This window comes from Mytilus galloprovincialis, chromosome 1 (assembly GCF_965363235.1).
Source record: "Mytilus galloprovincialis chromosome 1, xbMytGall1.hap1.1, whole genome shotgun sequence".
Lineage (NCBI taxonomy): Eukaryota > Metazoa > Mollusca > Bivalvia > Mytilida > Mytilidae > Mytilus > Mytilus galloprovincialis.
In genome coordinates this window covers 126,000,299-126,025,636 of record NC_134838.1, presented here as the reverse complement: position 1 = coordinate 126,025,636, position 25,338 = coordinate 126,000,299, and the positions used below count along the sequence as shown (strand labels likewise).

The 25,338-nt window shown below is 32.3% G+C and overlaps 1 protein-coding gene across 1 annotated transcript in view; it reads left to right on the top strand.

The window, feature by feature from the left end:
- Positions 1 to 25,338, top strand: part of LOC143057888 (uncharacterized) — a 56,127-nt gene extending 30,789 nt beyond the window's left edge. The window contains exons 4-9 of the mRNA XM_076231348.1: positions 2,666 to 2,814; positions 6,655 to 6,927; positions 17,426 to 17,527; positions 17,774 to 17,809; positions 18,286 to 18,348; positions 24,710 to 25,338. Of these exons, the coding sequence (XP_076087463.1) occupies positions 2,666 to 2,814; positions 6,655 to 6,927; positions 17,426 to 17,527; positions 17,774 to 17,809; positions 18,286 to 18,348; positions 24,710 to 24,892 (806 nt within the window). The 3' untranslated portion in view covers positions 24,893 to 25,338. The remainder of the gene's footprint in view (positions 1 to 2,665; positions 2,815 to 6,654; positions 6,928 to 17,425; positions 17,528 to 17,773; positions 17,810 to 18,285; positions 18,349 to 24,709) is intronic.

Here is a 25,338-nt window from a genome sequence, read left to right as displayed (position 1 = left end):
TGGTATCTGGTTGGAGATTAGAGGGATTACGGGGATTTTGCGGATGCAAGGAAATCTGCCTGCCACGCAGATTTAAACCTTGAATCAACAATGACAGTCTGTCTTCCTCATTATCCATATATATTCTCCACATGCTTCTGATTCTTTGGATACCTTTTATACACCCAGCATGGACTTTGAGAGAAATGGCCTTATAAATTTCGACGTTCGTGAGCCATAAAGATCGGGCAGGTTTGGCTTTGCCGTGAACATCTTCTTCTGAAGGGTTTCACTCGATCGCTAGATTGAGAATTATTTGGTGAATTTGTTTGGTCTTGACTATTGTAGTCATTGTAACTGTAGTTTTTATCATTGTTATCATCTGTTTGACTATTTTTTCCCGTGAGCGCATTAGAATAAGACGCCATATTTGCTTTGTTCACATTGTTTACATCGTGAGTTTCAACTTGACCTTCAATTTCTGTCGATTTCATACAAACTAAACTTTGAATTAACTGCTGAATCTGCTCTTGATTGAGTTCTTTACACAACTGTTCAATTGTTTGCGACATTATTGTTAACTTTTAAATATAATTTTCAACTTTTACGGAGCTCGCTCTTGGACAGCCTTAACATACCAAGGGACGTAATCCATTTTCCATCTGTGATTTGTGCAAAATTTTCGTGCTGCTATACAATGTCCGTTCGGAACTTGTTCAGCTGTTTCTCAAAACACGCCTCTTTTGGGGAGATCTTGAATATTCATAGAAAATTAATTTTGTTTACATACTGGTTCCCAGTTATGCTCTCTGTGTTCCATCTCACAGAGACATAACTAGGGAATGTTACCAGTAAATAAACATGTGCATATTGTTTACATTGAAATCTGTGGTAACCTTTCATTCGAGGAACGGGTAGTTAAGAAAATTAGTGCTAGTTTAAACTCTGAGAAGTTCAGGGCATATAAACGTTGAAAATATGCCGCACAGCCCTATATTTTGACCTTTGAAAAAAATTGTGGTGCATATGAACTTTCAATACTAGGATAAGATTTTTTTTCAAAACTTCATAGTAAAAGTGGTACAGTTTTAGCCGTATAAAGAGTTCCTATGGGAAATTGAATTATCAATATTTACAGAACTGCAACCTATAGACTGTCCAGTAATTATGTGTCATAAATTCTCATAAATTTTCAGAAAACTTTTGCAGATACACAGTTGTCGTTATTGACATGCGGCATAATCATTAAGTTGAAGAGGAAGCTGATTAGGATGCGGAATGAATGCAGTAATTTGTAAATCAATTTAACGTGAAATGTCGTGTAAATACAGATATACATTCCCCCCCTTTATTATATATTTTCGGTAGCTATATACATGTATAACCGTCACATCGAATTTATATACGTAGTAATAGTCAGACGTTTTTGTCTTTGAGACGATACCTCCTTTTTACATGTGAACTGTAGGTGTAATAAGTCGGTGTCGAGAGTTGTTGAAAAGGTCTGATAGTACTCTTTAATCAAATCAAATCAAATCAAATATTTTATTGTCATATAAACTTTACAGTTTGTGACCAACATATATTAACACAATAAACACAATAAACATACATATTAAACATATACAATAATAACAGCTTCAAATTTTTTTTAACAACAAACAAGTTGTTAAGAGTCCCCTGCCCTCAGTTCTAATGACTTTTTCAAGAAGGATCTTAACTTATTTGTTTGTAAAGGCGATGATGGATTTAGTGAATATTGAATTTTTTCTTCTTCATTTAAATTATTAAAGTTATTATTTTCAGTACATATGTGATGAAAAAAATCATTTCTTAGAGTTTTATTATACTCACAATAGAGTAAAAAATGTTTCTCATCCTCTAGTATTTTACATTTATGACACAGTCGTTCCTCTCTTGGGATTTTAAAATATCTCCCCTTTTCAATCAAAAGAGAGTGATCACTTATTCTAAATTTAGTGATTAATCTCCTTATCTGAAAATTAGATGTATTAAGATAAGATTCTAGTTTGTAATCTTTTTTAATTTTTTTATGAAGAAAAAATTTATTTTTATCATCAATGTTTTGAAATTTATTTTGAATTAAATCTTCATATCTATTTTTCATTTTTAACTTTATATCGTTTTTTATTTTATTTACATCTTTTATGTCCTTACAAGTAGAAAGAATATTAAGGTCAACATTAGTCTCTTTAACAATATTTTTTGCATATGTATACCATGAGTAAGTTCCTGTCCAATCTAGAGACTGTGCTAGAGAAAAAGCTTCCTTTATCAATGGATTAATATTATTATTATATAGTCTAGCTAAATATAAAAGGGTTTGTGTTTTAATAAAACATTTGATAGGCAATCTAATGTTAATAGCTAACTTGTAACATAATACTTTATTTTAGAATGTTCCAATATAAGACTTGAATATCTATAACTGTTTAATCCGTATTTTGGTAGTATCAAAGTAAAGACAATGCGCATGTCTACGTAATAAGTTTGACATGCTTTTGTTATATCTGTTATTTTTAAAGTTAAATCATAATAGTGCACCATAAGCCTATTTGGCTGGCTGAATCATTATGTTAATACTCAATGTACATTATATTGTATATATGCATGTTGCACTCCAATAAACTATTTATTCAATCATTCATATATTGCTATTTTCTAGAGTACTCTTTAGAAGAACAAAATGGAGCACGCCTGCTCACAAAAGAAGCTGTGAAATTAAAACCGTTTTGTTTATATGGATATGTGTATGCATTTGGCATGATTACAAAAAAAGAAAGTGAAATACTGAAATCCATACAGGATAATGATGTAAGTTCTGGATACATGATTGTATGATAAAAACAGAAACATATAACTGTACTATATAGATATGATTAGATGTGGTATGAGTGCTAATTGGACAAATCTCCATACGAGTCACAATTTGTAAATGTAAACCAGTATTGGTCAAGATTACGGTCTTTAACACGTTGCCTTGGATAACACCGCACAGCAATCTTTAAATGGCCCCCCAAAAAATAAGTAGTTTAAAACCATTCAAACGGGAATATATGTCTATGATAAAAGTAAATATATATGACATGGCAGAAGATGCAAACCAATTGTTAACAGGAACAGATAGAAACAATTAAACATTGAATTCTTCTAATTGTATAAACAAATGGCGTAGCCGAAGGGTGTACAGGGTACAGAAGGGTGTTAAAATATCCGTATCTACGGATATAAACGTAGATAACGAATTTATCCCCGGTCTTAGTCCGAATTGGGCGAGTTTTATGGAAATTCGGGTACAAAGTGTAGCGTGAAAACAACGTATTTTTCATTATCTAAAAAAGTTTTATTGAAATTTGGAAATTTTACATATTTTTTACGGGGTGTAGAATCCTACAGGTAGTCAAATGAAAGACGTTTTCAACACGGAGACAGAGAAACTGGATTGAGTCAAATTTGGCGCTCAATGTTGTGAGAGTTACGTCATATATGGTGTGACGTCAACGTGGGTCATTTGCATAGCTATGTCAGTAGACCAATTCCTGGAAAATCTGGCAGTCAAGTGATGCATTTAATGAAATGAGTGTAAATGATTGGCATAATAGGACAAAATCGTTAATGAAAAACATCATGGATAATCTACAGAATTCAATATTTCACAAGGAGCAATCATAGAACGAAGGAAAACTTGCGTAAAGTTCCCCGGGATTGTGGTTAGCAACGTCCGGGGATATGGGTTAGCAACACCCACGGGCTATGGGTTTTGTAACGACGTGCGTTAACCAATCAAAATCCTAGATATATACTAAGCCGGGGATAAGAAATTTTGTCGTCATATTAAATTCAGACTAATAATTTGAAGAGAACAGATATTTCACTAGTGAAGAGAAATAGTTTCCTTACACCGCTCAAGAAATGTTAAAATAGCACAAAAATCAAAGAAAACTATTGATTTGAAAGTATTTGAATCTCCTGGAGATCGAAAGAATATATCTTTGAGTGAAAAAATTATTCCACTTTCTCTACTTATTGAAACAAATATCTGATACATTATAAAATTGAGAATGGAATGGGGAGTATGTCAAAGAGACAACAACCCGACCATAGAATGTACAACAGAAGAAGGCCACCAATAGGTTTTCAATGCCGCGAGAAATTCCAGCACCCGGAGGCGTCCTTCAGCTGGCCCCTAAACAAATATATATATTAGTTCAGTGATAATGAACGCCATACTTAACTCCAAATTATACACAAGAAACTAATTTAAAAATAATACAAGACTAACAAAGGCCAGAGACTCCTGACTTGGGTCAGGCGCAAAAATGCGGCCGGGTTAAACATTTTTATGGGATCTCAACCCTCCCCTATACATCTAGCCAATGTAGAAAAGTAAACGCATAACAATATTTTTCGATTACAGGTATTGCGTCTAGGTATGCAAGGACATTAAATTTGATATATTATAAGCTTTTGAATTTATTAATAGTAATACATTCCAAACTTAAAACAACATGTCATAAATCAGCTAGACACCTTTTCTTATTTATAGTCTTCCGCATATTACATGCATCACTTTGGGATTTATTTTAATATATTTTGTTCATATATTACAGATCCTACTGGACCAATTTCAATTGGGTTTAATTCAAGATTTTGATTTTTGGTCATTTAAGATAAGTCCACATCGACGTCTAAATGGTCCAAAATAAAAAATAAAATTATTTTATTTCATAAACAAATGAATATTTAGGGTTCTCTGATATGTCGAATCTAAGTATATAGTTTGGACCCCGTTTTTCAAATTGGTCCACTTTACGGTCCAAAATTAAACCTTTGTTTGATTTCAACAAAAAGTTAAATTTTGGAATTCTTCGATATATTAAATCTTTACATGAACTTAGATTTTTGACTTTGGACCCAGTTCGACAGTTGTCCAAATTATACTCTTTTTTTTAATTCAAACAACAAATTAATTTATGGGGTTCCTTTAAATGCTGAACCGTGTATTCAGATTTTGGACTTTTGGCCTGTTATAAATTTGATCGACGTTAAGATTAAAGGGTCCACGACATTTTGAAGATGAACATTTATCCTTAGCTCATATCTGATATATGTTTGATATATTCAAATTCTTTATAGAAAAAAACACCATTACATCAGGTCAGCTTTCCAACGATCTGTTCAAAATGCAATGGGATCCCGTGGTCATTTTTAGGGGCTTGTAAATTACAAACTATACCGGTATAGTTCTAGGGGATAGCTAGAACATAGTGATCGGTTAATTGATTACCTCATTATTTGCCGTATATGTTTACATTCAAGTTAGTTTGTACTTCTTTTTTTTAAATTACAGAAGTATTGTATGTACTTTTATACTGCACTCGTTCTATTTGAGCAGTCAAAATGCGTTGACTGTATATTTCTATGCCATATACGGTCACTGACCTGATATCACTTTTCCTCATGAATATTTAAATAGAAATTGTCGAAATTATATTTAATTATTCATACCACCTCTTCAACCTGTTCTTGTTTCCAATGTAAACAACGATGCGTTTAACGACTCAAACTTGTTTCTTTTGCAATTTTGGGGAAAACATATTTCACTTATTGATATTTTTTTGTTTGCAACCTGTAAATCATTATGTTTTATGTTTATTGTTGATATTTTAGTCTGCAACGAATTCGTTCATCATTGATTGCGGTAATGATGTACATTTCATCGTGTTTTATATTTCTCTGTCTGTGTGATATGAGGCCTTTTTAAAGGGAGATTTTTCCCAATACTTAAATCAAATAAATAACATTAACACAATAAACAACAATTGAAAATGTTTTTTTAGATTGCAGTATAAAGACAATAATAGTGCATTGACTTGACATATCAACGATATAAGGATTCGGCCCGAAACGGGGAAAATGCTCGGGACAGCCTCGCATTTCCCCGTTTCTAAGCCTCATCCGTATATTGTTGATAAGTCAAGTCAATGCACTATTATTGTCTATTTCTAAGTGTAAACATAAGTATAAGGGTTTTACCCAAAGGAAAATTCAAAAAAGGAAAGTCCATACTCAAATGGCAAAATAAGAAGCTCAAACACATCAAACGGATGGATACCAACTGTCATATTCCTAACTTGGTGCAGGCATTTTCTTATGACAAAATGGTGGCTTAACCCTGGTTTTATAGCTAACGTAACCTCTCATTTATATGACAGTCGCATAAAATTCCATTACATTGAAAACAATGTGTGAACAAAACAAACAAACATGTCAAAAATATGGGTACAGTAGTAACCATTTTGTTATAATCTTAATCACTGTAAAAACAAACAAATATGTAACAAAGAAGCACAAAAAGGCATATATACATAGCACATTTAGCAAATGTTAGGCTAATTCAAAGCTCCAAACAAGACTAAACTAAATTTTAGATAAGGGATACCTGTGTGTTAACCAAAAACCTAAAACTTTGCAAGTCCTGCTGGATTACGGCAGAAAGATATGTTAGAATAATAGTTTTGTTATAAACAATCAAATCAGTTTTGGCCCTTTAGAAATATCAGCATAAAAAATAAAATTTTGAGTTCCAACCAGAGCAAGTTAACTTGACTTGTCGTTTTCTTTGTATGTTTTAATTCATTTCTTATATTTCAGTGTGAGGAACAGTTTGCTGATGTTATAAATCTCGTAAATTCTCATGCTTTGATGAGATATTACCGTGTATTTAATGAAATGAAATTTAGCTGTAGTGCAGCAATATTATTGGGATTTGCATCAGTGGCCTTGGTGTTTGTATTTTACTTTCTAAGTATTATAATTGAGAAGAAATTCATAGACAATTTGGGCATGATGTTTGCAATCGCCATCGGAATTGGACTTGCTGTGTGGATATTTTCAAACGTTTCATTCTGCATCGCAGAACGTAAGGTAATTTTTTAAATGCTAAATTATTTCCTGATTATAGATAAAACAGTATATTTTCAGTATTAATCCACTGCATGTTGATTTTGATAACGAATTTTTTTCAGATAGTATAGTAATTTCGTTTTTAAAAATTATTTCAGATCTAAAAACAAAAGAAAAGAAATGAATAAATAATTTAACCTTTAATCGGTACTGATTATCATTGTGTATGTTTTGTTAAGTTATATTTTTTTTTAATTATTATCTTATGTTCACAGAATAAACAAGTATTTCCCTTGGATTAGGAAGATATACATATTGCTTTACTCTCAAAAAGTCTTATTTACCTCGAGTGATGTCCTTGTCAAATGTAATATTTCTTAGGTGAATAAATCCTCATATCTCCATCAGGCGCGGGAAATAAATGTAAAACATTCAAAACCGAAAAAGGTACCGTACATGATGTTTTATCCAGAATATAACTTTATGTGTTTGGTTTTTTTTTATCTTCGACGTATATAATGATACTTACATTACCCTGAGATCACCCCTAGTTTTTTGGTGGGGTTCGTGTTGTTTATTCTTTAGTTTTCTATGTTGTGTCGTGTGTGCTGTTGTTTGTTTGTCTGTTTCATTTTTAGCCATGGCGTTGTCAGTTTGTTTTAGATTTATGAGTTGAACTGTCCCTTTGGTATCTTTCGTCCCTCTTTTACACTTATCCTTAACAGTATTGGTGGACATCAATTTCTAGATGTAACTCATGATATGAGTCTGACTTAACTGTATCTATTGTGTCCTTTATATTTGTTATATTTGTTATTATCATCGGATTTTGTCTAATGCTTAGTTCGTTTCTTTGTGTAACATTTTAATGTTGTGTTGTCATTCTCCTCTTATATTTCATGCGTTTCCCTCGGTTTTGGTTTATGACCCGGATTTGTTTTTTTCTATCGATTTATGAGTTTTGAACATCGGTATATTACTGTTGCCTTTATTTATATCAAGATTAGTGCAATAGATGCATTCAACATAGTCATCAAATTTGAAATATTTAAAGAGATAATATCATCAAACTAGCGGAAAGTAAAGATAAAGGATACTGCAAACGTATTTTCTTGCGTTCTACGAAGTTCCTATATGAAGTCAGCCTCAATTATGTGGTCATTTTTATAAATTTCCTGTTTACAAAACTTTTTTTTAATTTTTCGAAAAACTAAGGATTTTCTCATCCCAGGCATAGATTACCTTAGCCGTATTTAGCACAACTTTTTGGAATTTTGGATCCTCAATACTCTTCAACTTTGTACTTGTTTGGCTTTATAAATATTTTGATATGAGCGTCTTATGATGAGTCTTATGTTGACGAAACGCGCGTCTGGCGTATTAAATTATAATCCTGGTACCTTTGATAAAATTGAGAAAGGAAATAGGGAATATGTCAAAGCGACAACAACCCGACCATAGAGCAGGCAACAGATGAAACTATCAAAAGAATAAAGGAACAAGTCGGCAAGAAGAGGGACATATTTTGTTCCCTTTGGAATGCCGATTGCTTGTTGAAAAACACGTCTCCCAACGTAATTAAAAGCAACAGTAGTATACCACTGTTCAAAAGTCATACATCGATTATGAAAAAACAATCTAGGTTAAAAACTTAAACCAAGGTAAACACAACAACTATAAGATGAAAACAAAGGCACAACAGAAACACTGAAGTGCAACAAAAATAAACGCCAATGCAACAAACATTGAATTTTTTTTTATAACAACTGCCATATTCCTGACTTGATACCAGGCTCTTTTAGGAGAAACAATGTGGGTTCAACCTGGTTTTATGGCTAGCAAGACCTCGCACATGACAATGTTTAAAATACTGCTACAATAACAATATTTCATAACAGGAATACATCACAAATAATGCAAAAACTCTTAGGACAGAGAAATACATAAATAAGTAATATAATAGTACATTTCGACATGTTAACCACAGAATAATAACTAATAAATAATTTAAATATACGACAGTATCCAAATACAGCATACTAGAATTACGAACTGTGCGTCACAAGAATGTATCACAAAATTTTTTAAGTTTGTATATTAATCGAGATTAAGTGTGCAAAGGTGTGTTTTATGTATTATATAACAATAACAGGAGTATTTATATAGAATTAATTGTATCATCTAACTACGTCGGTTTTCCTTTTAAATCAAACTGCGTAAAGCAAATAAATCCTGTAAATAAAAATGCTTTAAACTAAAATAAATCATAAAAATGAACTAGGTGATTAATTATCTTTACTTTTACATACGAATAGAAAATGAAAAATAGAACTACAAACGATAAGACATACAACAATATCCAATATCAAAATTACAAATACAACATCATAACTTAATACATGACGTACAAATGCAGAGACACGTCTTATTTCAATGCAAATTCACACTCCAGAAAACATTCGGGAATAGGATACGCGCGGTAATTTAAAGACCAGACGACATCGATGTAAGACCACAATCTATGACATGGTAAAAAGTAAAATCACAAAAATACTGAACTTAGATGAAAATCAATTCGGAAAGTCCATAATCACATGGCAAAATCAAATAACAGAAACAATGTCTTTAGTTATTTAATAATCAGATCGTATACATCATCAAATTCGTGATGGTGTCCATAAATTTACGGAATGTCATTTTTAATCTTTCCTGCACATAACTTTGTGGCGCAGTTTTTGTGTAGGGAGAAAACTCCTGTATATATATTGTGAACATTCATGTAACAAATACTTTGTCAATCAAGAACTCAAGCAGCTTTATTATGTTAGTTTCAGGAATCAGAATGATTTTTTACAAAGTAGGATGTATCCCTCTCTAAGACAAGATACTTGTAACTACGTTGAAAATTCTTTGAAACAATGTTTTTAATTTTTGATAAAATTCATGTTAATTATTTAGAGTTTTGGTGGAGCTCTTGACCGACCCAACCATTGTTTGTCAGGATACTTATGTAGTTTAGGTATACAGTGAAGGAAAATCCAGTTCTTCCTCTTTGATCGAAATTATAAAGGAACATAGAACAGACCTATAATCATCCAGGGTTTCTTCTTTAGTAAGTGTCGTTGGGAAAAACGTTGAGTTTCCAAGTCGATAAATCGGTTAATGTAATGTGTTGTTTAGGAATTTGTATGCGGGAACAGAGTAATTATGAATATGATATGTGTTTTGAGCCATCTTCATTGGTGATCCAATAAATGTATCTGTCGTAGATTTGTCACTTATTTAGACGTACTTTATACATATTTACTCTAAATATCAGCACGTTAATGTTAAATCTTTTTTAGAAAAATCACGAAAAAAAATCAAAAGTAATCATTTGATATGCAGCAAAGATACACAAATTTTGAAATCAGAATTCCAAGAAATTCAAGCGGACATTTTTCCAATATTAACATTGAATGTTAATAGATTAGTCCGGCGGCTACAAGCATATTTCAGACGAATTGTGCACATCCTGCTACAAGCATGAAATTTGGCATAGATCTTCCTCAACTATTGCTCTTTCATTTTAGATAGGGAGGCATTTGAAATAAATGTCTCACTTCCGGTAAATCCAAAATGGCGGACATCATACTTAAATCAGCCCTATATCGAAGGCTATTAAGTGAAAAGGTGTTATTATCATGCTACTAACATAATATTTGGTATCAACCTTAGTTTTGTACTACTTTTGGATATATGATATAGATAAGATGTCTTCAAAAACCCTACTTCCGGTAAAATCCAACATGGCGGATATAGTACTAGAATAAGTTTTTTTTAGGGAGGGTAATTGAAATGTGTTTTAATGTATTGCTATTATCATTACACTCGGCAGGAACCTTTCTTTTGTGCCTCTCATGGATACAATGTATAAGACATATCTCTTTAAAAACCTTACTTCCGGCAAAATTTAGAATGGCGGACATAGAAATATCAACTTTCTATTTTAATATTCAACTTTTTTCAAAATGAAAAGAAAATGTTTTTTGTTGGTTTCTTTTTGCTTGTCATTAAACTATTGGCTTCTAGTTATCCTCAAAACCACTAAATTTTTACTAATGTAAATTTTTAAATCACACTTCCGGTATTAAAAAAAACTCAATATGATGGAAATTTCAAAAATGAGTCCTCAATACATATCTTTGATTTAGAGTTTTAGATAGATTGGTTAAAACAAAATAAAATTATTGAAGTACTAAAACATTTTTCAAATTATTACTATTTGGCTGAAAATACATGTTTATTCACAATCACCACCACATGTAAACAAAACGGTGCGCGGGAGACCCGATTTTCGACATTAACAACGACCGCGATATCCTCTGTATCTGTATCTGTATGAATGCGTTGTCAGTACCAATTCTGAATTTAATATAACGGTTTGAGAGAGCGCCGCCGATTTATTGACGAGGAGTATGAGCAGATTTGACGCTCTATACGCTTGATATGCGCACTGCAGTGTGATTCTTTACTTGCTTTTCCACATTATTTGTTGCGTGGTATTATTCGAACTTCTTTGCAGTTATGTTTCTCTTAGGACGTGCTTTTGGGAGAAATTCGTCTGGTTCAATAGCGGGAATCAGCCCCTAAACCACTTTGTACATAAATATCAACTTCTAGCTTGTTCGGTTTGCAATTGTCTGGAGGTATTGTAGTTCCAGTTTGGCAAGCATATTGGAGACACACCCGTCCTCTCTTGACTTGTAACCTATGGTGATAAATCTTGCCGCTTGACGTTGTATCCTTTCTAGCTTATTAATGTTTGTTACCATGTTGAGGTCCCATACTATGGCTCAACGAATGTTGATCAACGAGCGAGATGTAAGCTGTTTTTTGCAATCTTGTGGGCAGTATTTCCAGGTTCTTCTTCGAAATCCTAGTGTTGAATTTACTTTCTTTGCCACGTTTAATATGTGGGTGGTCCATTTGAGGTCTTCCGAAATTTGTAGGCATAGGTACGGGTTATGCTTGACTTGTTGTAGTATGTGTCCATTTAATCTGTAGATTTTATGGCTTTTGTTTCTAATGCTTAGGATCTAGCATGTTTTGGCATTGAACCGCATTCCCAGGTACATCCACAATGTACAAGCTTCTGACAAAATGATGAGGCCTTAGAAAGAGTTATTTAAAAGTTATCCTCTCTGTCCCTTCGTCATTCATAAGCGTTTGAACTGGGTATCATAAGAGTCAATTCCAAGCTCGTCCCCCTAAACACCTGCCTTAGTATATTGCACGTTTTACCCTCAATTAGTCTTTTCTTTTGCGCAAATAGTTATTATCTTGATTCGTTAACCATGTTAGCCCCATCTGATAAGTTTGTGTGATCTTACAGTTAAGCCTCGGTGGTTTAGGCTGATCAATCATCATTCTTTATGTCAAAGTCACATCTTCAAATGCCATCAATGTCTCCCACGGAGTCTTATTTTCCTTTTCAAGCAACCAGAGAACCATATCACAACTGGTAAAGACATGGAGCACAATAAGTGTGTGTAATCACTCATTGCCAGGTGCATTTGTAAATATATTTATCTAAAGCTTTTTGCCCTCCCAAACACAATCCATAGTTCGTCTACCCCTGTCACGGAATAGCGAAACAATAACGACTATTCGAATCATCACTGGTGCAAGTTCGTGGTTCATTGCATCAAACACATGCACCATGATTATATTGTCAGCTCCTTAATGTGAACATGGTGATAAACTTGAAATACATCTCGAGGTAGATAAGATAGAATATCCTGAGCATTTGTTATAAGAAGCAAGAGCTACATTTAGGGGAAAGGGAATACACTGACGAATCAAGAGTCAAAACAAGATTACGACAATAAGAAAGAACTTTTAAGTTTTCATTCGCAACAGCTTGCTCGATAGATTTTGAGGGAAAAGTAGTTGTAGCAACAATTACTCTGTGCTATCCATCACATGGTGATGTTTCAAGCTTAGCCTCATGTTCACGTTAAGAGGCTGACACTTGAATCAAGATGCATGTGTCTGATGCAGTGAAACACACTTAACTGAGTCATGACTCAAACATTTGATACTGATGTTGCTGTCATTGCGGTTTCGCTTTTCAGTGACCTAGGGGAAGACAAACTTTGGCTTGCATTTGTAAGTGGGAAAAGCTTCAGATATATACCTATCCATGACTTTTCAAATACACTAGGCATTGAGATATTACACGTTTGCTGGAAAAGGAACTGCGTTGGTGACATGGATGGCGTTTAAAGATGTGACTCTATCATTTAGAATGATGATTGATAAGCCAAGATCACCAGATATGGATTTGACAATGTCATTGATAGAACGATACGTGGTTTTGTTGTACGATCGAACAAACTTATCAGATGGGGTTAACGAAGCAAGAAAAAATGTGTTTTTGGAAGAGGAAATACTTATTGAGGCTATTCCCACGATTCGGTCTAGTCTTTTTCAGCAAGTAAAACGTGCAATATACCATGGCGGATGTGAATGAGTAACAAGCTTGGTATTGGTTCCTTTTCTAACTAGTCCATCCCTACGAATGGCGAAGGAGAAAATATTATCCATGGCACCCTTTTCAACAACTCTTTTGTGAGGCCTCTTAATCTTATCAGGAGCTTGTAAATTATAGATCCAATTGTGAGTATACATGTATATGCGGCCATAAATAAGTCATTCTAAAGATGTTTAACAACTTTAGTGATTTTATTTTGTTTTAATCAATCTTTCCAAAACTCTACATCGAATATATGGATTGAGGACTCATCTTTGTAATTTTCGCCATATTGATTTTTTACCGGAAGTGTTAATTTTGTATTGAAACATATGCAGCTGAATAGAATTAGTGGTTTTGAGGATGACTAAAAGCCAAAAGTTTAATGACAACCCCACAAAATTCATTTTATTTACAGTTTGAAAAAAGTTGAATATAAAAATGAAAAATTATCAATATTTCTATGTCCGCCATATTGGATATTACCGGAAGTAAGGGTTTTAAAGACATATGTCTTATACATTGTATCCATGAGAAGCACCAAAGAAAGGTTCCTGCACAATATAATGATAGTAGCAATACTTAAAAACACATTTCAATTATCCTCCCTAAAAATAAGTTTATTGTAGTACTATATCCGCCATGTTTGATTTTACCGGAAGTAGGGGTCTTGAACACATCTTATCTATATCATATATCCAAAAGTAGTACAAAACAAAGGTTTGTACCAAATATTATGATAGTACCATGTTAATAACACCTTTTCACATACTAGCCTTCGATATTGGGCTAATTTAAGTATGATGTCCGCCATTTTGGATTTTACCGGAAGTGAGGCATTTTTTTCAAATGCCTTCCTATCTGAAATGAAAGAGAAATAGTTGAGGAAGGTCTATGCCAAATTTCATGCTTGTAGCAGGATGTGCACAATTTTTCACAAAGCCGCCGTACTAGATCTAGAAGATCGCAAATACATGTAAAAAACTTGAGATTGCCTTTACTTAAAATAGTCTTTAAAAAAATAGCAGAAAGATACATACTTTATAAATCGTGAAATTGTGGAAATTGTAACATGGTAAGAATTTGTTGGACACGGAACACTACAAAAATATGATTTTTTCCAATGCAGAAACAATTATGTTTTTGTAAATTTTCCTTTCACAAGCTGTTAATGCATTAATGAATACTAAACAAAATATTCGTGTATTTGCGTGTATACTTCTGAGAACATAGTTTAACAAATAATTGCTTTAAAACGTGCAATTATTATTTAGAAATATTTTTTATCAGTTTCATATCTTATTCATTCTCCTAGCTTGGCCAAGGTCAAACATATGATTTACTTTCGCAAAATGAATTTACCTACAGAATGGATATTTTGATATTTCAATATTGATGTACAAAAAGTTTAATATACAATACGGCTATCTTTAGTCTAATGCAACATTTCCATAACGTTCTAATTTAATTATCATTTTAGTTTAATTCTGAAAAAAGCTTTGTTCTCGTTGTTGCCATCTTAACAATAATACACTCTGGAAATGAAAGTCCACAACCAGTGGTATCAACCCAGTGCTTTACAAATTGAATGCATTAATTAGGAATGCTGTCAAAGGCGAATATTTTGAAGCCAATAATGTGTTGTAAAAAGTTAAATCACATAAATACTGAACTCCGAGGAAAATTCAAAACGGAAAGTCCCCAACCAAATGGCAAAATCAAAAGCACAAACACATCAAACAAATGGACAACAACTGTCACATTCCTGACTTGGTACAGGCATTTTCTTATGTATAAAATGGTGGATTGTACCTGGATTTATAGCGCTAAACCTCTCACTTGTATGACAGTCGCATCAAATTCCATTATATTGACGACCATGCGTGAACAAAACAAACAGACACAATAATCAAAATGACAAACAGGGGAACAGGGGAACAGCAGTCAACACCATGTCACAATCTTAATAACAATAAAAACAAACGAATATTTAGCAAAGATGCACAAAAACATATCTATCACATTTAACAAGCTCGTTCATTGCTTACTTATTTTGGTATTTTATTCATGTTTGCCAAATCAACCCATAGAGGATCGAGAGTTTTTAAGCACTTGCATCGAATCGTAATTTTAACATTTAACTCTGGCGTAAAATTGCGTGTTTGACGTCAGAATGTAAATAAACTCATCATAGATACCAGGACTAAATTATGTATATACGCCAGACGCGCGTTTCGTCTACAAAAGACTCATCAGTGACGCTCGAATCCAAAAAAGTTAAAAGGCCAAATAAACTACGAAGTTGAAGAGCATTGAGGACCAAAATTCCTAAAAGTTTTGCCAAATACAGCTAAGGTAATCTATGCCTGAGGTAGAAAAAACGTCACACAGGTAGAGATATAAAATAATTTTATCGTTCAAAGTATACAAAACTTTATAATAGAACAAGAACACAAGGGCGGGATATTTAAAGTACAGAGACACGTTATATGCTTTAATGAAACATGAAAAGTCACACGGACAACACACACACAAGTAAAAATTAAAAAAATACAAAAAACACATAGACGGGATGTATAAGTACAGAGCCACGTCAAATGTATATCACCAAAAACAGACCTCACAGTAAAAGTAATATTAATAAAACAAAACAAAAAAACACTTTAACACGTTATCAAGATGATAAACGGCTTCAGTACGCAGAATCTATTCTTCAAGACCATCATGTATTATTTGTAAAGTTGATACGGAAGTCTAAATGCGTAATATCGTCAAACGTAAATACTAGCATTTTTGGACTTGTGTGCGCTTCAGAATGACATAAATGGGTTCTTTAACAATATTATGACTGCCACTATTTAAAGATTAAAGCACGGCAGATGGGATAGCTGATATGGTAGCTTGTTAACCTTCCTTTCGATGTTATCACGTAGTTTGTCAATCTGATTGTCTATGAACATATTTTTACACATTGAAAATGCTACATAATTTACATTATTTTAGTTTTAGTTTTTTGGGATGTTATAAAAACAAAATTAGGAGGCTCCTCTGCTGCTAAGTAAATGCAAAAAAATATGTTTCAGGCTACGTATGATTAACTGATTGTATCAAGTCAGGAATATGGCAGTTGTTATCCATTTGTTTAAAGTGTTTGAGCTTTTGATTTTTGCCATTTGATTAGGAACTTTCCTTTTGAATTTTCCTCGGAGTTCAGTATTTTTGTGATTTTACTTTTAATGTATGGCTTTTTGTTAAACTTTTACATAACTTTACATACTTATTGCAAGTAATACAGGCTTTAGTTGAGTGAAATGAATCAAAAAGGGGAAGATTATAAACCAGTCAGCATACTTTGCCAATCTGGTTTTGCATATTAGCTGTAGTATTGGTTGAAGTTGTTAGAAATAGGTGCATGCTGTTTCATTGTTAAAAGAACAACAATACATATAAATAATATCTTCAGCTTAAACGGGGTTATTGTTATACGATTTGCATATCCACAAATACTTTAATTGGATTGGTTCGTTAGAATTTTTCCCTTAGTTTAAACTTCGATAAACCATATTGTCGAAAAAAATTCGTAACTATCATTGTGATCTATTCATGCACGGTACATATTCATAGGATCAAGGAGTTCAAGCAAATTGAGATTTTTTTAAAAAAATACATAACTGTTATTTCTATTCTAATAAATAATAATGCATTATTAAAAGCTTAGAAAATGTATAAATTTACAATAAAAGAAAATTCCTCGAGTTACCTCAAGAAAAAAATGGTTTATTCCTATAATAAAACATATTCAGCTTGGCCTGAACGTACGTCAGACTAGTGTCACGTCAAACACAAGTGAATGGAAATGCGCAACGGCTCTATATTTCTTTGCAACAATTTTCTAATCGCGGGGAATTTGCTGTAAGCACAATAATTGCAAAAATTGCTTATGTGATCTATTTACGCTTATATAGGGGTATATGTATTATGAAAATGATATTTGTTTATTAACAGTTGGAAACAATGCTTCAAAGAGCTATATGGACAGTGAACAGCCAATATTTTGAAGAAAATAAATGTATTATTGTTTTTGACAGAGAATCAAGTAATCCATCTGTATCCTTTAACTGTGATTGCAGAAAAATAATATATTATTAATTTAGTTTTGCACATAAGTGATTTATTGGTACCATCATTTGCAAAAGAGTCGTAAGCATTCCATTACAGTTTTGTCTGGATGGTTTGTGACAAATAACATAGTAATTAGAAAAAAACAGTACGTATAGTCATAACTCTGAATGATATTCATTTTATGTGTTTTAGTTAAAGTTATTCTTTTGTAATTTCCTTTACATTTACTAGCTTTATATAGTTCGATATGACACATCGGCATGCAAGGTAGGTGACTATCAAAGTTTGCATGTAAAGATTTTTTTTCAAATGTTTAACAATTAAGAGAAGAAAAATAAGATGACAATTTCAAGTGATTAAATCGTGCACTAAAAGTTAACCGCAAAATCGCCTACGTCTTTATCGATTAAAAAAACATTCCAATTAAAAAACGTGCTTTTCTGTTGCATCTATAACGGTTTATAATGTCTGTCTTTTTTATGAGTTATTCAATTCTGAAAATTTTCAATTATTTATTAGGTAAAAAATGTCATCATAAATGCTATGCTTATTTATGTAAAATGTTATATGCAGATCATTAATCTATTTGCCCTTAAAGGAAGTTTTCATAGTTTCATATAGGTAAATAAATCCGAATGTATCTTATAATTATGATAAATTAAAATTTGAAGTATGCAAAAGTTTAACAGTGAAAAAGATATGGTTTACAACATATGCTACTCATTATATATCTATATATACAGGATTACGTTGTCATACTGTTGAAGATTAAACATGGCTGTACTTACAATGAAGATAAAATAAAAGTAAGTATGATATGTACAATATCCACTGCAGAAAATTCCTCAGTTTGTCATCTTAATTTTTAATATATTAAGACAACCTGAACAAGATTCTTGAATTTTAAAGTTTTGTCAAGATTAATAACATAAGACTGCGGTTCAACATAAAACAAGAACAAACTGCAAACATCAGTTGAAAAGGAATTTACTTATTAGATCGACACGATGCACTCAAAATATAAAAGTCAAAATTACAATATAAAAGTACCAACATAACAATACTCATAGCTATTAACATAATACTTAAACTAAAGATAAGTTAGTAAAATAAGCCCAGCCCTTCCATGAGAAGCAATACCGAACCATTTATTAAAACAGGATAAGTAAAAAAATTCTATTGTGTAATGATCATAGTACATTATAAAATGATTTATATATCTTTTTGATGTTTGGCTAGTTCACAATTGTTAACATAATAAAACTATTATCGTATATCATTTTATATTGCAAATTAAGCGGACCTTAAACTGTTTTTATAAACCTTCTATTACAAACGTAAGTAGGCATAAATGCTTCATCCCTTGCATTCACATACTTTATATTACGTCTATCTAGTCTTCTTTGGCATTGACTTAATTTGTATTGTTCGGTGACTGCCTCAATACTTTCTATTGTAAATGTCACACATATTATGACAGATAGGATGAATTTGATATATGGAGTCCATGTAAGTTCTACATGTACTTGTCCCTCAGACAAGTTCACATTACCATGACCTCATTTTATGGGTCAGTGATCAAGGTATACTTTTCGTGGTCAAGTCCGTATCTCTGCTTAAGTAAGTATTAGGTCAATTATAGTTTGTGTCTGTTACAACTGTCTTTCTGGCAATGGTCCAATAATCATGGTGCATTTGTCATTGTGAAGGTGATATTGTTGGTAGCAAAATGTTCAGTTTTGTGCTGCTTTTCATAAATATTGGTTGCAAATCGAAACAAAATCGGATAATTTATAAAGACAAAACCGGGTCATTCTATTTTTTATATTACCAATTTCCATGAATAGACATACAGCTATACAGGCCACCGTTTCACAAAGCCTTCTTAACTTACGATCATCGTATCAGTTTAAGATCGGTTAACGTGTGGTTCTACGTTCCCGTTACGTGTGTTTCACAAATGCATCGTAAAGAACTACTAAGTTGATCTAAAGTTACGTCGTGTTTATCATCGTAAGTGTATCGTAAACCGAGAAGAGTGCTTTCTTTCACGTCCGCACTTTTATCGAGTATGACATGCCAAATAAACATATTTATTATGGAAGGCGAATTATGGTGATATTTTTATATCAATATTAATACAACTAAAGAATTTTAGTTCGTTTTCAATATTAATTCAAGATATATGACGCTTACACTCAAATTACAGTCATAGGTCAAAAGTGAGTTCCCACTAAAAAAATGTCCTATCATTTCAACTAAAATCGGTATTTTTCAAAAAAATATTATCAAGTAAGTCTATGATTGATTTTTATAAAATAGATACCATAAGATGCAGAAATGTCTGAAGTTTGATTGTGTATTTGGCCATATTTTTAGTGAGATTCTTTTTCATTATTTAATAGGTTAAACACAAATGCAATTATTACGATTTTAATTTGGTTAGAATACATAGCAAACTTTGCCGTGAGTCAAGCAATATATTTCTTTGTGTTCACCTCGTTAGTAATTTAAAGTACATATATTAACAACACTTTGTACCAATATTCTTTTTGGAGACAAAAACAGTCAAATATATTAAACGAAACTATCCGACACAGAAAGGGTCTAGATTAGTGGCAACGAGGGGTGCATTTATTTGTTCTGTAATTCTTTTAGCCATTCTTATCTTTACAGCATTAAAAAATATGCTTATACTTTAAATTATGTGCCCCTTTAAAATTTGCACTTCACAAATGAAACCATTTATCTATTTTGTTAAATGTCTGATTGAAACGAAAGACAGAAAAATATAAATATTTTAACTTAGCTTATTTGTAATAATTTGGATATATGGGATAACAATTTAAGAGGTAGATAAGATGAAATTAGTTATATTTGATCTTATCTAGTTTGTGATATATGAGGAAATAGTACCGAGAAGCTAGCGCTGAGCATAAAGTTTTATAACATATACAGCAGCATTAGTTATCCGACATTAAGAGTAATCTGGAATCTGACAAAGTAAAAATTTTATCACCAGAACAGGTTAGATTTTATTATTGATAGCCCAATATCGAAAAAAATGCTTTTCAATAAAGTCGTTTTGGAAGATTTTAAAATGTATTTAATTTTTATTCGTAGTGAAAGAAAAATAGGTTTTCCCTAACCCCCAAAAAATCAAAAAAAATGTCATCCGTCTTCGAGCATTCGTCTTCTAGATCTATAAAATATATTGTTTTTTTTGTTGTTGTTTTTTTAAAAATCGGAATGAATTATGGATCTCTCAAATATGAAACTGAAGACGTCGGAATCATTCCTGCGAAAGAGACGTTTGGATTCTACAACTCCCTTAAAATTATCAATAAATTTTGAAATTATACAGAAACTAAAGTTTCAAATCATGAGACAAAGTTGATCTTCGTCTGCATGATTTGGCTATTTTTTAGGTTCAATTTTGTCTGATAGCTCTTCAACTGTTTCTGTTTTTTTGTGCATGCTTCGTTCCAAAAATCGAGAATTATAGCTCTTTGATTGTATGACTTAAAGCACATGCATATAAAGCTCTTGTCCGACCAAAATTAGAGTACTGCTCAACAATCTGGGATCCACATCAAAAACAGCAAATTACACAAATCGAAAAAGTTCAGAGAAGAGCAGCACGCTTCTCATGCAATCGCTTCCATAACACCAGCTCAGTTACTGAAATGATGACAGACCTAAATTGGTACCCACTCGAAATTAGGCGCTTACGTTACAGACTTGTTTTCTTCTACAAAATTATTCATGAAATTGTTGCAGTCCCTACACATAACCTTTTGATACCACTAGACAATAGAACCAGACATAGCAATCCGCACTCATTTAGGCAAATACAAACATCTAAAGACAGTTATAAATATTCTTTTTATCCACGAACAATAATAAATTGGAACTATCTGCCACAACAAATAGTATCATGCAGTACAGTAGAGGGATTTAAGAGTATGATCACAGAATCTGCTCTCATCCCCATATTCTATCCCTAACTATTCTGTTATCAAATGTATATAGTTTTATCAAAATCTATTTTTTTGAATGTACATACGTTATTTTGTTTTTACTTGATATTGTTATTTTTGATTTTTTCCTGCTAAAATGTAAATTATAAATTTTATAGTCGACGCCCGGCGAATAATCTTCAATAATTGAAGGATCGCTAGAAACCTAAAGAAGAAGAAGAAGACTAGTTGTTGTATGGTTTTTTTTTTCAGCTGTACAGAGGTTTTTGTTGTCAATGGTTATTTTTGTCGGAACTCTTTCACGAAATTTCATTGTTGTAATACTTATTGACACAATGTAGGAGAAGGATGTTAGGTTAACTAAGTCTGTAATAGTGGACGAACATACCGATGCTTATTAATGAACATAATTTGCATGGCTAATAGTTATCAAAGGTACCAGGATTATAATTTAATACGCCAGACGCGCGTTTCGCCTACATAAGACTCATCAGTGACGCTCGAAGCCGTAGAAATACAAAGTTGAAGAGCATTGAGGACCCAAAATTCCAAAACGTTGTGCCAAATACGGCTAAGGTAATCTATTCCTGGGATAAGAAAATCATTAAAATCATTGAACCAGTTCTGATAAGGACCAGTTCAACATTTCATTCCAAATGATATACGTATATTAATATTTAATTTGGTATGCAGAAAACGCAGAGATTAGTTATTTTGTTAATCAACTTTACTTTATATTCTCTCTTTTCTTTTTTTTTTTTTTGCATTATTCTCTTTTTTGTAAACCTCATTCACAACCTCATATATCTTGGGTTATTTCAAATAAATATCTGATATGCAAGCGCCTATATTAGCGGGATAGGATGCTTAATACTATAAGAATATCCACAAGGAGAGTTTTGGTGGTCTCTTTTAAAAGTCGGTGCATGAGAATATTATGCTACAACCAACCAACAAAAAGGGTTGCATACTAAGTCATGCATTGTAAGAATATAAAAGCTAAAGAATATGCAAAGCATGTAATTTTTACGACGCAGGAGTTCGGAGTTCGGGTTAAAGGGGTTCCCAACCGTGAATATTAAATAATATATACCGATTTGATTGGCCAATAACTGTTCTAACACACGACGCCATCAATTTACGTGAATATTTTGGAAATATACAGACGATATTCTGCAATCCACGGCTCCTAGGAAAGTTTCTTGTAATGTAACGAAAAGCGGGAAATACGCGTTTATGTAGTTAAAATTGGTAATTTAAATTATTAACTTTTCTTACATATAGGCTTCTTTCTTTTTTTCCTAAATTGTTACATTATTTGGAGAATTGCGATTTAATGTTATTTTTTTGTATCGTTTCTATCAAATTTTGTTTATATATTAAAACAAGAAATTGGCCTGTTGTCTCACAAGGAAACAGCTGTTTTGACGTTTTTTTTCTAAAAAAAAAGTTTCTAAATATTCTAAAAACTTTTCACCCACATTATGTCTTCAATTCAGTGAGCAATATTGAATTTCATGCTAAATACAGGAGCTTACCAGATTAAATTAACGCGACCTATTAGAATAGTCAAAGTTTTTATTCCAATTACATTGGAACCTTTTATATCAATTCGAGATTTATGTCATGTTGCCCTGTAATATATCTATTTGTATCAAAACTTGACCAACTTCTTAAAATCTGACAGACCGTACGCGAACAGTCCGACGTATGCGTATTTCGAAAAAGTACGCATACGGTGTGGACCGTACGCGTACGGTCAAATACTCATATGGTCTGGAACATTGACATCTATCTATATTATTGAAAACTATACTATACTATGTTGCCTTCTGGATGTCCTTAGTTTGTCTTTGTCATTTGATTGCTGTCTTATTAACGTATAACCTACATTTCCAACAATTTTGTATAGCTAAAACGGTTATTGTGTATAGAATAATTGTCTTTCTTTCCCTAAATAATATGCTTAAAAGAAGATGGACCGAGGAGAGATATGCACAGGCACTAGTTTCGATCTATAAATGGGAAGGTCGGCTATCCATATATATTACATATTGATAGTCTACCTTCCCATTGATAGAAACAGGTGCCTGTGGCGATGTCCTAAATAAAAATAATAAAGTAAACAGAAAAAAATGCTTCACTTTCCAATCTTTAACTTCCCCTCCCCCTTCCAATTTTTTTTTTCTACTGTATAAATTTTTGAAGACATGTCGCATCTACACAAAGTCTTATTGATCTGCAGCTTACCGTGACCCCCCCCCCCCCCTATTAGTTTTGGTATATATGATCTACATTAAATTCGATCTAAAAAAGTCACTAGAAAGGCATACATATCTAAATAGATAAAATAAATTCCATTTACCACGAAACTAATTACAGTCAGATATTTCTTTCGATATTCTTATGAAAATACATTTCTTTTTGTGACCGAAATTACAAAAAAATAATTATAATTATCTGGTTTGACTGCGAAACACTGATTTCAGATTTATATTGTACACATAACTTTAAAAATGGGAACAAAACAACCTTCTTTAAACGTTTTATCGATTACCACTGTGCCTGTAGTGATATAACGTAACGGTACCCAAATTGCAACGAGTACCCAAATTGCACCTATTTAGCAAAAATAGCAGCGGAAATCTTACAAGATCTCCTAGAGACTAAACAATTTGTATTTTTATGTTTTGATACTATACATGTTTTTCAAAATAGGTAAATATATTTAGATATACACAAAACGTTCACAGTATTTATCAACAGATGAAAGCTCAAACCCATCAAACAAATGGAAACAACTGTTATATTCCTGACAAGGTACAAGCACTACCTTATGTAGATTTAAAAGGTACATGACTTAAGACAGACAAAAATATGCTGTTCCAACAATGCCCAAGATAAGAGAGGGGATGTGGAGGGATTAAACATGCGTGCGGGTGCTCACCCTCCGCATCCCCTCTCTCACCTATGGCATTGTTGGAACAGCAAATTTAAAGTAAAATCTATAAAAATCAGTTGAAGGTGATCCCTCGGCGGATTGATACAAAGCACGAAAACAAGTAACAAAAATACTAATAAAACAACGTACAGATCTGAGAGTATTAGAATAATTTACCGGACACTAATAAAAATCATTTCTTTAAGACTAAGTTTATTTTTAAATTTGCTGTTATATTAATTTTAGGAATGGGCATGCACTTTGATAAAACAACGGTTAGCAGATTTACAGCAGAATGGTTACTTTTGTCAGTGGTCTATCCTTGACTCCTATGACAATAACAGACACAACACATTTAAGGGGAAAAAATGTCTTTGCCAACTAATTGAAAATGATATCATTTATCTGAAAGAAGTCATAACAGTTTAAATACAGAAAACAACAAGACATCAAATGTTTTTGTTATTTTAAGTAGAGTGGGCATTAGAACATACTGCTTGATATCTTCAAAATTATATATCTTTTCGATATATTAATAATCGTACCCGTTCACGATTTTACTTCGAAAAACTCATTTCATGTTTTAGATTGATTGTTTGAATGTCGGTTGCTTAATCATGTTAATTTATATTGGCAAACACTACACACATGTTCAAGACAATTATACTTTTTGATATTTACTTTCAAACATAAAAATAAATTATAATGAACAATTTATGACAAAAATAAGCAAAGACCCATCGAAACAACATCTGATAAACAAATTTAATAATACTTTTAGATATTTGGATGATATTTTGGCTCTAAATAATGACGACTTCAGTATGTATATTAAAGAAATTTATCCTGTTGAACTTACTTTAAATAAAACTAAT